This window comes from Cervus elaphus, chromosome 33 (assembly GCF_910594005.1).
Source record: "Cervus elaphus chromosome 33, mCerEla1.1, whole genome shotgun sequence".
In the NCBI taxonomy this organism is placed as follows: domain Eukaryota; kingdom Metazoa; phylum Chordata; class Mammalia; order Artiodactyla; family Cervidae; genus Cervus; species Cervus elaphus.
In genome coordinates this window covers 14,672,662-14,688,900 of record NC_057847.1, presented here as the reverse complement: position 1 = coordinate 14,688,900, position 16,239 = coordinate 14,672,662, and the positions used below count along the sequence as shown (strand labels likewise).

The 16,239-nt window shown below is 35.4% G+C and overlaps 1 protein-coding gene across 1 annotated transcript in view; it reads left to right on the top strand.

Annotated features, from left to right (window-relative positions):
- Positions 1-12,559, top strand: part of FSIP2 (fibrous sheath interacting protein 2) — a 111,575-nt gene extending 99,016 nt beyond the window's left edge. Inside the window, exons 20-23 of the mRNA XM_043894231.1 lie at positions 1,431-1,474; positions 4,726-4,769; positions 8,701-8,770; positions 12,420-12,559. Of these exons, the coding sequence (XP_043750166.1) occupies positions 1,431-1,474; positions 4,726-4,769; positions 8,701-8,770; positions 12,420-12,559 (298 nt within the window). The remainder of the gene's footprint in view (positions 1-1,430; positions 1,475-4,725; positions 4,770-8,700; positions 8,771-12,419) is intronic.
- Positions 12,560-16,239: the final 3,680 nt, after the last annotated feature.

Genomic DNA, 16,239 nt, shown 5'->3' with positions numbered 1-16,239 from the left:
TTTACCTTATACTATGTAGAAAAACTAATTCAAAATGGGTCAAAGACACCTAAGTAAACTGTAGAATTCTTGTAAGAAAACATATAGGGAAGGTCCATGACATTGGATTTAGTAATAATTTCTTGGATTGATACTAAAAGTACAAGCAGTAAGAAAAAAATTTTAAAAATAAATAAGAAAAAAATTAGATAAGTTTGACTGTACCAAAATTAGAAATTTTTGCACTTCAAAGGAGAGTAAAATGTCAGCACATAGAATGGGAGAATATAATTGTAAGTCATATATCTGATAAGGAAATACTATCCAGAATATATAAAGAACTCCTATAACTCAACAAAAACAAAAAACAACCTGATTAAAAAATTAGGCAAAGGGCAGCTTGAATAGATACGTCCTCAAAGAGGATATATAAATGGGCAATAAGCAGGTAAAAAGATCCTCAACATCACTGATCATTAGGGAAATGCAAATCAAAACCACAATGAGATGCTCTTTCACACCCATGAGGGTAACTATAATCAAAAAACAATTTTTTTTTCATACAATAACATGTTGACAAGAATGTGAAGAAATCAGAACCCTTGCACAATGCACTGGAAACTTAAAATGGTACAGGCACTGTTGAAAACAGTAGGAGAGTTTGTAAAAAAAAAAAAAAAAATTAAACACAGAGTTACCATATGATCCACAATTCTACTTCTGGGTATATACTCCAAAGAACTGAAAACATGGACTCAAACAAATATTTTTATATTATATTCATAGCATCATTATTCACAATAACCAAATCTTGGAAGCAGCACAGGAGTCCACTGATGGATGAATGGATTAGCAAAATATAGTACATAATTTCAACAGAATATTTCTCAGTTTTAGAAAGGAAGGGCATCCTGACAAGGACATGTCACCTTGAAGACATTATGCTAAATGTCACAAAATAGCAAATTTATGATTCCACTTATATGAGATACCTAACTAGTCAGATCACATAGGCATAAGGTAAAATATGGGTTCCAGGGGATGGAGAGAGAGGGGTGTACAGTGTTGGTATTTATGAATTAGGATTTATGAGTACAGAGTTTCAGGTTCTGGGCAAATGAAGAAGTTCCAGAGATGGATGATGGTGATAGTTGCACAATAATGTGAATGTACTCAAGTATAAAACTGTACACTTAAAAATGGTTAAGATGAAAAAAAAAAAAAAATGGTTAAGATGATAAATTTTATGTGTATTTAACCAGAATTTTAAAAGTGGGAAGAAAGTCAATTTAGAAATAATCTGCATTTGACTTGGAAACTCAGTGATACATTATTCCAGGTTTACCGCTGTATGGAGAATGAGGACAGATTGTGATTTTACTTAACCAGTAATTTCTTGATTCATTAAATACACAAAAAAAATGAAATGTTCTTTTTCTCTTCTGTTTTAGTGAAACTGAAGATCATACTGCAGAGAGAACTAAAATTTTGGAAGGTTGGATTTATTCTTTTTCTTAATTTAAAGTAGAAACTATTCAGAAGGATACTGTACTGCTCTGATCAGTTTTTTTAAGTTATCAAGCCTTAAGTTGATACTACTTTTTCCTATGAGATTATCTACTTTTAGAAAGGATCCAGTACTATATCATGCAGGTGTTAAAATAAGTGAACTATTTTATGTTACTATTAATGATTTTAGTCAAGAATATGATGTGATAAATGAATTTATGTTTACCATGCTCCTGTGAGAAATATCCACAAAATCAGGGTATATATTATAGTTTCTAGCTGAACCAGAAACCATGATACTAGGATTTAACAATTTATTTGAAAACTTACCCTTTCTTTGTGCTTAACCAAATCAAAACGTACCCCTGAAAAAGGCCTTTAGAGCTAAATTCATATGCTTACATTTAAATGTGGCTAGTATGGACCTCTGGAGAAGGAAATGGCAACCCACTCCAGTGTTCTTGCCTGGAGAATCCCAGGGATGGGAGAGCCTGGTGGGCTGCCGTCTATGGGGTCGCATAGTGTCGGACACGACTGAAGTGACTTAGCAGCAGCAGCAGTATGGACCTCACTTAGTTTTTTTGGTTTTCTTTTTTTCAACCTATAATTATATTGAGTGCTTAGAGCATTTGTGTGAGGACTGTCTAGCACTCTATTTGTTGAAACCTCAGGTAATTAATATGGTTCTAGCAGTGGTAGCATGTCCAAGAATTTGAGTTTGTGCCTACTATAAAGTGGCCTTTAAATCTGAACCACAAGTTTACCCCGGGTATTTTGAACATACAGCTCACTCAAGGTGTTACTTAAGAAACATATTCTCTCAACTTGAAAGAGGAAATCGTTTTTATTAAGATGGTTCATAAAATCACAGTAAGTACACCAGAATTCTATAAACATACTGTAACCTGGTGTCAAAATAATCACTGTATGATTCCCATATTATAGAATCCTAGGCTGTTTAGAGTCAGACAAAAATCACTTAATATAACTTCCTTCATTGTTTACATGAGGAAATTCAAGCTCAGGATGAGGAAGTGACTTGTCCAAGGTTACTTTAAGTCACAGGCAGAGCCTAGTCTAGATCCCAAGTCTTATGACCCTAAATTCAGTGTTTTGTTTATTCCAGCTTCATTGCAATGATCAAGCTTAATTCTTATATCCTTCAGTAATATTGAAGCTGTCCAATTCATTAATTCAGAAATTCACTGAGCACCTCCTTTGTGTTCTAAAATCCCATATTTGAACATGACTGATAGAGTCCTCAACATCATAGAATTTACCTTGTAACTTGAGGCAGAGCAGCAAAGATAATTACAGGTATAAGTATTTCCCATCCCATATGAAACAAAAACCAATGAAATTACAGTGGCATGCAAAACCTTACATCATCTGGACATCAACCCAAACCCCTATTAACACCTCCTCGGTTTCCCTTTCTGGCTCACCCTGTCCTGGCCTCACTGACCTTCTCTAGTCCTTAAACATTCCAGGAATTCAGGATCTGTCCACTTGCTAATCCTCATGTAGTGCTCTTCCTCCTGTATCTACATTGCTTATTCTTCACCTTCTGAAACTCAGATGTCACCTTCTCAGTGAAGTCTTCTTGGACCACACTCTTTGAAATTGTAACCTCATTGTCAAGATGAGGTTACTGCATATTCCACTTCTTTGCTTTTTTTCTCCCTAGCTCTTACTACTGTATGACAGACTTTGTGTTTGTTTTTTTCACTATCTCCTTCTAGAATATAAGCTCCATGAAGATCACAGCCATATCCCCAAGGGCCTAAAACAAGCTTATAGTAGGAGGAGGCAGTAAATAAGAGAGACTATGGGACTAACTAAAGAGAGTGCATAAGAATTCTGTTTTGAATATGTTAAGATATTAGATATTAAAGCTAAGATGTCACATAAGCCATAGGATATTTAAATCTTGAGTTGAATGACAAGATTAAGGTTGAACATTTTAGTTTATAGTTTCATATACACTATAAAATATTCCTAATTTTAGTTTATAGTTTTATATAGAATATAGAAGAAAATCTCAAATAACTTCAATCTGAATATCCTAGCATCCTAAACTAGCAGGAATTTTTCTGTGACTTTTCATCAAAACAAATTCCTAGTACATCCTGGAAAGTTGATAGTCACCTAACCTAGAAAGATAAAAACTAGTGTTTGGAATAATAGCCATGGTAGTAAATCCAAATGTCCTCAGTTATTAAAAGTCAGTTCAGTTATGTGCAATATAGAGTTAGATACTTTAGAAATATTATTAACCAACAGTGAAATTTTGCCAACCTTGTCAGGTAAGTCAGATAATTAGCTCTTCTCTTGAATTAACTGAGGTCTTGCTACTGTTTTTTTTTTCCCCACAACCTAAATTGATCCTAACAAACATGTGTTGACTCTTGATGAGTACACGTCTATAAAATGCATAGTTTTTTATACATGAGATATTAAGTCTTCTTGAGACAGAGACAGGAAAATAGTCTCATTGACAGTCTATAAAGGGGAGGAAACTGAGAGAGAAGTCACATTAAATTCACTGGTGAAGCTAAGACTTAAACTCGGGTTTTCTGATGCCCTAGCAGGTGCACTGCCGTCTTAGTGACGGGTCTTTGTGAAACTTATCTCATGGTATCATTTCTACTTCGTTGGGTTGAATTTTTTAACTGGTGTCTTGACTTCCCCTGAAAGTTCAGGCAACTTTCAGTTGTGCAGCAACTCCACCAGGTTCCCTCTTGGCATTGTCTCAAAATTCTCCTCATTCTCACTCAGAATCTTTCACAAGACTAGCTCTTGGGATAAACTTCCTCTTTGTTCCAATTGTCTGCTTTTAATTAGCTATGTAAAATCAAAGAGTGCTAAAACTGGAAAGGCCCTTAAGGAATCACATATAGGGTAACTTCTTCTTTTATATGCAAAATAAATAATAAAGAGGCACATAGGGATTGAATGGTCATTCATAGATTTATAGTTATTAAGTTATAGAATCTGTCTTTCCTATGACATCACACTTCATCTTTCATAATTCCTAAAAGAAGGGCTAAAATATGCCACATCTAAGGATCTCATCTATTTCAGTTTTGTTCACATTGTCAATGTACTAAAACAATTTCTTCTATTAGCCTAATTATGACTTTTCAGTGAAAAACAAAAGATGAGGTTTGTGTCAATATTATTTGTGCCTCAGAAAGAATACTATTTTTTTTCCTGTTTTTTTCTTCCTCTCCACAGCAAGTTCTCAGGAACAAATGCCAGAAAATTCAAATAGTGTTAAGGTAAGTATTTTTTCTATAGCCTCTAATTAGAATATATGAGGCCATTTGAGTATATTTTATTTTTCAAGGTCAAATCAATGACTGTGTGGTACTGTTTGAGGGGCACCAGGAAGTATTCCCCTATTTGCAATTTCTTCATGTTCAGATCTCTCCTCCAGGCTAAGACTTGTCCATGGTACCCAAGAAATCCGTCAATTCTCACCTTAGCCTTAAGCTATCATTCCTTGAATAAGTGCACAGGATAAGCCACTGTTCCTTCTTAGCACCTGAAAACAATTCCATTACTTAACTCTGTTACCAGAGTTCCAGTGGAGGAAATCTGAGAAGGAATGCGTCACGTGGCCCTTCTTAGGGCAAGTAGACCCAAGTGAGGGGTTTGGTGGAGGCAAGGAAGAAACAGAAGCTTCAAAAATGGAAGAGAGCAGGTTATAAGAAATAAGATTTTCAGAGTCAAATCTTACAACTCATACTTAAGATAACTTTTACCACATCTCTAAAGATGTTGGGTTAGTTCCTCACTCAACCTAATATTCATTTTTAAACTTAAACATCTGTTTGACAACCTCAGGCTTCACTTAGGCCATATTTTCCAAGTAAAATCATATGTCACTAAAATGGAGACAATCTCTAGTCCAAGGACCTGATTAACAGGCCATTCCTTGTGCCAAACTGAATTGCTGGCTAGTCTGCACCCTTTTGGCTCTTGTCCTTTTTCCTTACTTAACACTTTTCCATGGTAAAATTATGCTGAAAGTTTTTATTCAGCCCAGTTCTGAGTAAGGTAAAGTAAAGCACATTCCAATTGTGTCTCTCACTGATTAAAAACTCTCTAGACAACTACTGAGGGTACTGAAAAGCAAGTAATTCAGTAGTTTGAGGCAGGAGATCAGAACTCCAAAACCATTATGAGTTTCATGTGTTTTTTCCTCTCATATCTCCTAACATAGACCCAGGGCAGTTCAAATCCTGTAATTACATAGAGGGAATGGATAAAATAAGAAAGCTCCAAGAGAAACCATGGCTCTCTTACCAGAATTAGGAAGAAGTACCTGTGAAATGGAAAGTAGGGAAGCTCACTTTTCACTGAACACTTTTTCCCCTTCTTCTGCCCTGTCTGAAGGGAAGTTTTAGCCATGAACCTGCACAACAGTGGCAATGAAGCTGTGAGGCACTTAAGACTGAGAGAAAATATTTCTCTCTGACCAGAGGAATTAGTCTCCAGCAACATGAAGAACACTAGGGGGAAACCTGCTATGTTTTTCTCTGCCTTCTTTTGTTACTTTACCCTGGACATCGATACCATCATGGGATGTATGAGACAGCCCACAGGAAGGCTAGAGCCATTGCATTATAAACATAGAGTCAGAATAGGGGACTGTTGAGAATCAGAGACACTGAAATCAAAGAGGGACATGAAAAAGGAGCCCCTCCAAGTCTGTTTTTATAAAGTGTCTCCTGAGATGTGCATGCAAGGAACTGACTTGAGGTTCTATAGACAAAAGGCTATGAGAAATTGAACTACAGTCTTAATAGAGATACACACTAAAAAATACTGCCAAGACTCTGAAAACTAAATTTACATTGGACCACAGTCACAGAAGACAGGGTAGGATGTGTGTTCTGAAATTTAATGGGTTAATTAACTACCTTAAAAAAAAACAAACAACCCTCTACAGAGGATTTTAACAGTTCTTAGAATCATATAAATTGTTCAAAATGGTCAGGATACAATACAATATTACTCAACATACAAAGAACTAAGACAGTGTCTATAACTTTAAAGGGAAAGGACAAAGATGCCAACTCCAACATAGGCAATATTTTTAAATTTTCAAATAAAAACTTTAATTGATATTAAATTTAATTAGGCTTCATTGATTTATTTTTATTCTCATTGTCATTCTTCTAGGAGGTGAGTCAAAAAGATCAAATAGGAACCAACTAAATTTAAAAACTTTTGCACAGCAAAGGAAACCATAAATAAGACAAAAAGACAACCCTAAGAATGGAAGAAAATATTTGCAAAGCAATTGACAAAGGATTAACCTCCTTAATATACAAACATTTCATGCAGCTCAATATCAAAGAAATAATGCAACCAAAAAATGGAAAGAAGACCTAAATAGACATTTCTCCAAAGAAGACATACAGTTGGCCAACAAACACGTGAAAAGATGTTCAACATCACTAATTATTAGAGAAATGCAAATCAAATCCACGAGGTATCACCTCACACCAGTCAGAATGGCCATGATCAAAAGACACATGCACCCCATTGTTCATTGCAGCACTGTTTAAAATAGATGTGACATGGAAATAACCTAAATGTTCATCAACAGAGAGGTGGATAAAGACAATGTGGAACATATATACAGTGGAATATCACTCAGCCATATAAAGGAATGAAATTGGGTCATTTGTAGAGACATGGATAGACCTAGAGATTGTCATACAGAGTGAAGTAAATATGAGAGGAAAACAAATATTGTATAATATCACTTACATGTGAATTTAGAAAAATGGTACAGATGAAAATATCTGCAGAGCAGAAATAGAGACACAGATGTAGAGAAAAAATTTATGGTTACCAAGGGTGGTGGGGACGTGAGGGTTGAGATGAACTGGGAGATTTGGACTGCCGTACATACACTACTATGTATAAAATAGATGACTGATGAGAACCTACTGTATAGCACAGGGAACTCAGTGCTCTCTGGTGACCTAAGTGGGGGAAAAAAAAAAAAAATCCAAAAAAGAGGGGATCCAGGTATAGCTGATTCACTTACTACATAGTAAAAGCTAACATTGTAAAACAACTACAATAAATTTTTTTAAAGAACCTATAAATTTTTATTAAAAAGATTATGTTAACAATGTTTCATGAAGTAACAGCAGATACTCTTGAATCTAATGTAATGCTGGAAGTTCTTAGCAGAACCTAAGTTATTTTATTCACCTGAGACACATGGTAGCATCTGCTTCCTCCTTATAGAATAGGTATTATCAACTCTGATTCTCACATATTAGTCATGTGTTTTTCTTTAGTATCAATATCTGCCCCACCCTCAGGGACTTCAATTCCATGGTGGTATGGGACTGAGGGATTCATATTTAAAAAAAAAAATTTCATAGATAATTCTACTTTGCAGCCAATGCTGAGAATAAGTTCTTTACACAGTCTCTGCTCCATTTTATTCTTCAAGCATCCTGTTCAAAATATCTCAAACTCTGCCTCAAATCTTCTTGGAGGAACTGTGGTAGAACTCATTAATATCTGGTGGTCTTTGCATAATCTATACGCAAGGCATTTTGTGTTACATATATTTAGCCTTACTTTATTGACTTATTTCCTTTTTAAATTACTAGCATTCTAGAATAGCTACAATGACATCTTGCTACCTGTCCCAGGCTATTTCATGCCTTTCTGGGGAAATTGCTTCTTTTGCATTCAAAGATGTGATAAAGTCCTAGGAATAAAGCGAGTATCTGAGCCATGTTCCCTGCTCTAGATCCACACAGCCACTTGACTTCTCTTTGGAAACAGCTTTTCTTCCATAAAAGGAAGTTGAGTTATGTAATAAACATCTATTTCCTTCTCTTATCTTTATTATCAGAAAATAATCTGTAACTTACTACTCATTGCAATTTATCTCAAAGAGGAGAAGGGAGAGACAAAGCTGACATTTTTTTGTCTCTTATGATACCTGAGCCTTCAATTATTTGGTAGTCAAGGTTCATATCTATGATAAGGGTCAGTCCTAGGCATATAATTGGCAAAATGTATGAGTCTCAGAGAATAATTGTAACTGCAGAACACAGAAGTCATATGAAATGCTATAATGATTATACTACATCTCTTGAGGATTTTTAGATATCTCTAGTATGTAGTATCTAACAAAAGGTTGAATCAGTACTTTGCTTTGTCTTGCAGTTTATCACCATTTTTGAAGGAAACAAGAATATTCTTCACAGTGTGAATCCCTCAAAAGAAGTCATTTCAGGTACAAAATATGTTATGCTTTTAACATTACTTCTAGAATGAGTAGTTTCTCCTTTGCAGTTTTGATGCATGTTATCAGTATGAGATTGCTATATATAAAAATACAAATATTATATATAAATATTAAGATATTATTTCCACTTGCAGTTTACCATGCAATTCTTAAAACAAAGAGGTAATAGGTAATGGAACTAACATTGATTAGGTATCAGCTATCTTCATTTTACTAAAGAGAAAGTGAGAATAAGTTATTCAAGGTCACCCCAAGCTAGTAAGCTACAGCACTGGGGTTCAAATACAGATCTGCCAGACTTCAAAGCCTGAGCTCATTCAGCATGACCATAGCTGACATACTCAACTGATCACAGGAGCTAAGTAGGTGACAAACAAGAACAATAGTTGGAGCAGGGGTCCGTGTCATGCCCCATCTAAAGAAGGGAGCTATTACTCAGGTCCAGTCATTGGCATGCTGGCTTCTTGCCAGGCCTTCTAATTCAGGTCTTAACTTTTTTCAGAAGAAAGTAGAGACAGTTTTGTGTGAAAAATCCTGGCTTTCAGATTTTATGACGTAATTTCAAAACACCTGATGAATGGGACAAAACTTGTTTATATCTCCTACACCATATAATGTTCCCCCTGCAAGTCTTAGAACCCTAATTTACAAATGAGAAAATGGAGGTAAATAACTATCGGAGGTTATACAGCCAACAAATGAAGAGCTTTTAGGGTTCAAAAACATATCTTCTTACTTTTATCCTACATTCTGTCTTCTCTTTACACTGTGGATCCATATAGTTGCCATTGCATCCCAGAACTAGGTCCTTAGTGGTGAAAGGTTGTTGTTGAACGATAAGACGCCGGGATTCTTGGCCTCCAGAGGCGATGAATTCAATCCGGAGCCAGAGACGAGGCTGGATCGCTCAGAGGTTTTGTGTAATAAAGTTTTATTAAAGTATAAAGGAGATAGAGAAAGCTTCTGACATAGGCATCAGAAGGGGGCAATAGAGTACCCCCCTCCTAGTCTTTAGTTGTATGTTATATAATCACTCACAGTCTGTTAATGAAAAGAAAGGAATGTCATAAAATTTAGAATGGCACCAGATAATTCATCCCTGGCCATAAAACGATTAACTCGAATCTTGTAGAAGGGCAGAATACCAACAAATAGTTCCATTTACATAGATTAGGGGAACAATACCTGAGTAAGTAAGTTAGGCCATTTGGAACCAACTTGAAGATAGAGTCTGGGGTACATTAACATAGCTTAAGACAACATTTCCATAAGAAAAAGAAATGTGTTGGTTAACTCAAGGTTTGAGAGTATTTAGCTTCAGGTGAAACCAGGTGTCATGGCAACACAGCATTTTCAGAGAAACCTCCTTTTAAATTTGTATAGAGAAGAAAAATATATCCCTGGTTTGTTTCTTCCTGCCGCTTAAGAGAGATAAAAATGTCTGGCACTTGCAGCCTTTCCTCCATTTGGAGACCCCTGGCCTTCCTGCCTGTTATCCTCTCAGTGGGTAATGACCAAAAGATAGCTTATAGTTTTGTTGTGAAAAGAATTATTAATTGATAAACACAGAGTTCACTGATCACTCTGGGAATGATGCTGTTAACCTAGTTCACCAGCCACCCACCAGTATTCTATTAGAGAATATGGATTTGGGCAGTCTTTGGTGTTTCTAGAAACTGCTTTACAACACTGGAACCACCCAGAATACCTTTCTGACAGTGAAGATTCCCAGACCCTCTATAGACTGGCTAAGTTAGTATCTTGGAGTAATGATGCCCAGAAATATGCATTTTTAACAAGACCACCAAGTTTTCAGAACATTAACCCTTACCTCTCCAATGAAAATTTCAGAAGCCTTGTCATAATGCCTCAGTCATGTTAGAAAAATTTTTATCTTTCCTTTTCAGAATGTACATTTTTCTCTTTCATCCATACTTCTGTCTTTTTCCTGCAGATTTTGGCTTTTTCCTTTTTAATTTTTAGATAATTTAAAAAACAATAGCATGGTAAAAATCTACGCAGAGTCTTCCCAGGTGACTCAGTAGTAAAGAATCTGCCTGCCAATGCAGGAGACTCAGGAGACCTAGATTCAATCCCTGGGTTGGTAAGATCCCCTGGAGAAGGAAATGGTAACACACTCCACTATTCTTGCCTGAACAAAAAATCCCACAGACAGAAGAGCCTGGTGGGCCACAGTCTATAGGGTTGCAAAGAGTCGGACACAACTGACCAACTGGGCATACACAAAAAACCTAAACATACTTTCTCTTATTCTTTATTCTGTTGGCTTTCTTGGACTTCCCTGGTGATTGATGATAAAGAATCTGCCTGAAGTGCAGGAGACCCAGGTTTGAACCCTGGGTCAGGAAGAACCCCTGGAGAAGGGAATGGCAACCCACTCCAGTATTTCTGCCTGGAGAATTAGACGAACAGAGGAGCCTGCTGGGCTACAGTCCATGGGGTCACAAAGAGTGAGACACGACTGAGCAACTAACACTTTCACTTTTCACATCTGACAGCTTTAAATTTGCTGTTAGCTGTGTTAGCTTTTAAGGGGCTTCCCAGGTGGGTCAGACGTAAAGAATCTGTCTGCCAGTGCAGGAGACACAGGAGGCCTGGGTTCGATCCCTGAGTCAGAAAGATCCCCTGGAGAAGAAAATGGCAATCCATTCCAGTATTCTTGCCTGGGAAATCCCATGGACAGAGGTGCCTGGCAGGTTACAGTACATGGGGTCACAAAAGAGTCAGACGTGACTTAGTGACTAAACAACATTTTAGCTTTAACCGTAGATCAGCTTGCTAGAAAAAACAAATCTAATAACTATAAAAGGTATAGTGTTGAATTCTGGCATGTACTGGAATTAAGAAAAGATGGGCTTTTTCTATTATGTGTGCTTTCATGTCCTATCACATCCTATCATAAGTTTTCATAAAAATACATAAATATTCACCTCCGTCTTTACATGTAAAATACTCATTTTTAAATTTTAATATGATATTCTCTAAGAATCCATGCCCTGAAGAAGTGATACAGAACAGTAATTCCAAATGGAAACTTTTATTATCCATACAGTCTTCTTTCACATGACAAAAAAATCACTTGAAGTCAGTCAACTAAATATTTGCCCAAAGTTGTGAGAAATAACAGCAGTTTTAATGCACTTCTGTTTTCAACTGAGCACTCTGAAATAGACAGTCTCGCTGTGTAGAGTTGAAAGTTATCAGTACTCTGTATGTGAGTTTCACTCATTAGCCTTTTTCAGAGGTTCTTCTGCTAGAAAAAGAAAGGTATTCTTTGAACACCTGATTAGAGAAGCATCTGAGTACAGCAGGCATGATGATGCCATGAGAGTCAGAAAGCTGGACCCTGTCAAAGTGTGATGCCTTTCTACTATCGTGACCATAGGCACGGTTTCTGACTTCATCAAGATTCATAACCAAAAATGGGGATATCATTCTGTTTCCTTCACACGGGTATTAGAAGGATCAAATCAACAAAATCTTTGTGAATATTTTTTAAATCCCATAATTTATTTTATAAATGTCAATTTCTGAATTCTAAATCATTAATCTTATGGTATTACTGTCTCAACTAGAATGTCTAATAAATATCTATACTGCTTTGCTTTGTCCATAGAAACTTCCAGGTCTGATGTTCCCAAACAAGGATCTAAAATGCTGGCAAAGGTATCTTCAGCTCTGTCAAAGGTGTTTTCTCGAAATATTAACACCAATATTTCCAAATCTTCCTCACCACCTCACCAGAATGAGCACTGAAGTTTTTATACCTGATATTACTCTGCTTGCTTCCCTTAGAAAATAAAATGTTTTTTAAAACATAACATAGTGTCCAATCAGATGATTCCTATAACTCTGAGCAAAAAATTAAGAGCAAGAGAAAGAGAGGCCTGAGTAGCAAAATTTTGACAATGCTTCAGATTAGAATTTTGGTAGAAGGAGATGCTGAGTGCTGGTATTACATGCATGCCATGAAAATAAAGAGACAAAAAGTATATCAAGTAAATCAATCAGCCCTCATTACCCACCAGAAAATGAACTTGAAATTTTTTCCTATTAAATTTTCAGAGGGTATGTTCACCAAAATAGTTAGAAGCTGAGATAAAACTCAAGCTGAATTCTCCGACAGATATGAAACTGATTGGTTCACTATAAAAGATGTATTTGTATGTTCAAATAAGAAGTATCTCTTACCCACTACAGGTAAAATTTCATCAGTTTATAAAACACCTCACAAATAAAAATATGTAACTGTTGATAAAGAACCATCAAGAAGTATAGAATCACTGTGGATAAAATATTATATATACATAAGATGACCCCTCTCCTTAAAAACCCTTTCAGACAAGGTATGTTTGTGGATAAAATACCATCAATAAACAAATTGCTGATCAGTAAAGTTACTAAATTCTTTATATAGACACCTTATAGGAACACAGCTCTCAACATTCTATTTGTAAGAACATAAAAAGTACGGAGGAAAACTTAACAAGATGGGTCACTAGTACAGTGATAAAGGAAATTTTTTAAAAGCAGTTAACTTGCTACTTTGTGATATGGATCCAAATGTATTCAGCATGTTTGCTTCTGGGTTCTAAAAGTGTTTTTTAAAAGATCCAAAGATGGACCAAACAATAAAGAATGTCAGTCATCACCATTAGCTATCCCAGTGCTGACTCATACATTTTCAGAAAATGTGATGTCTTCTCTTTTCTCTATATAATATTCTTGACAGTAGCCAGCATTAAAGCAGAAACATCTGAGAAAATTTTGTTTTACACAATTGGATTTCCTTTAATAAATTTAGTCAGTGAGGCTATGACAGATAGTTCCAGAGGAAAAAATGTAATTATAAAGAATTTGTATATTCCAGTGATGATGAAGATACTCATCATTTATTCTATTTATAATAATTTCTTATAAATTATTTGATCTGAAAGATCATACAAAATCATGTACACTATAGATGTAGATCTTTTAAAAAATGATAGTTGATAAGAAATGATTGGCAGTCCAGATGAAAACTATTTTCAGGAGAACTAATTCTACCAGTGTGCGTAAATTGACAGTTGAGTGTATCCTTATAAATGTCATCCAAACAAACCACTGATTGTCCCCTACTTTAGAAATCCCATGCTTTCAGGTTGTCTTTTAACATAAAAAAGTTTTACTGTAAATTGTTTTTAATAAAAGCTCTCATCCATGTTTTCAAAAGTTGATAAGGAAATAAGCAAATCTTTAGCAAATCTGATTCAAAGACACTCTGATTCACATACTTCTCTAATTAATGATTTAACATGTAAGAGTAATGTACTCTCTGATAAGTTTTTAATGATAAAAGAAATTTCCAATTTTCTCCAACTGAGGTAGAAAAAGAAGCATAAAGTTCAGAATTCTTGAAGCTGTCAAAATTATGAAAAAAGTGATTTAAATTATTCATAAATTTAAGTTCTAGGAAAAACCTTAATCCAGAAAAGTTTTTATTACATGTCATGTGTTGAATAAACTTTGTAGCTGTTTAGCTAATATTTGAAAAGATGCTAAAAATATCAAGGACTGAGTTGAAGGAAATGCATATTACCTGATAAAATCTGTAGTAGCTTAAATTTCTATAAATAATGAACTTTTGATACTGAAAAATATTTTTTAAATCCATAAAGCTTGGGAATAATTTCTCAGGTTTTTTATTCCATTTCTGCTGTACTAATACAGAGGTTGACAAATCTTTTACATAAAGGGCTAGATAGTGGGCATCATACTTTTGGAGGGTATAATGGTCTCTGTCAGAACTATTACATTATGCCTTTCTAGCACAGAAGCAACCATAGTTAACGTATGAACAAGTGAATATGGCTGGAAATTCAGTTTATGAAAAGTAAAATTTGAATTTTAAAATGTTTGCATCACAAAACATCTTTTGTTTTTTTCAGTGATTAAACAAATTGTAAAACTATCCTTAATTCACAGATTTCACAAAACGAGATGGTAGGCCAGGTATGTCCCATGGTGGTAGTTTCCTGACCCATGTACTGTGAAAATTTGGGACCCATAAATTAACTGAGTTTGATATTAAAGATACTAGTACAAATCAAAGATACTTTGATATTAAAGATATTAAAAATAGTCCTAAAAACAATGAATTTGGGGAGTTCTCTGGAAGTCCAGTAGTTAGGACTTGGTACTTTCATTGCTGTGGTCCAGGTTCAGTCCCTGGTAGGAGAACTAAAATCCCACGATCATGCAGTGTGGCCAAACAAGCAATGAAATTTTACTAAGGAAGTTTAAAAATATATTACAAAAAATTAATACATAAGGTTCAAATATTCATCTTTTTTGTAATTTGATTATTGAATACATTTCTGAAAAGGCACATGTACGTTCTGCCACAAGCCACCTTGAATTAGAAAAAGAAAGTTACATCAAGATTAAATTTGAAGTTGAATTTTCAGTAAAAATTTGTTCTTACCTTAGAAATAGCAAATCAAAATGGATCCAGATATATTTTCAGAACACTTCGTAGTCACATTTGTGAAAACCTCTCAACATCAGTCTAGATTGCAGCTCAAAGTTCCCAACCCCCTACAGAAATAACTGACAAGCAAAAACAGTCAAACCCAACTTTTCAGAACTTTGTGAAACAGTTAAATGTTTACAGTAACTAATCAAACACTGAATCAAGAAAAAGGTAACTGGAAAATGGTAGCAAAAATGTATGATGTTTTTACTTGTCCTTGCTCATTCTCTCCCCAGCACAGTGGCAGTCCTAAAAGAAAGAAACTTGCATTCCTTGTGTGTAAGTCTTTGGACCCTGCTTCTGGAAGGAGCAGAGCAGACTTCATTGGAAAATTGTTGTGTTTGTCTGTTACAAACTATCTGGGAGCTGCATGAAATAGTGGCAAAGCACTTGTTCCCAGTTCATCCTAACTGGGAACTCAGAGCAGAAAATCAATAGACATCACTCAAAAAAACTGCAAGCCAAGCTAACAACTCACAGATGCTTAGGGGGTAAAATATGAAGGAGACATAAAACAGATACCAAAATCCGAGGAACAAAAGTTAATGTAGTTTCATTAAGAAATTAAGACATTCAGAAGCATCTAGGAGAGGAATACAGAAAGCCATACACATGCCCACAGCAAAACTCATGCTCAGAAAAGATATGAAACACCTTCGGCTTTCACTTCAAGCCAATCATTAGGCTAACTAAGCCTAGCTAAGTGTTTTAAGTAGTTCCCCTCATAGATCCTGCAAAGACTAGGATGTGTGCTTTTTAGCTTCTGGTATTCAAGGAACCTCTGTTGAAACTCTAGCTTAACACAAGGAACAGACTTCAGTGACCAAAGAAGACAAGAAATACATCCTTTGAAACTATAGTTTAAGAAATTCACTAAACAAATGGGCTACTATAGCCTTCAACAAACAAACAAAAAAAAAACATG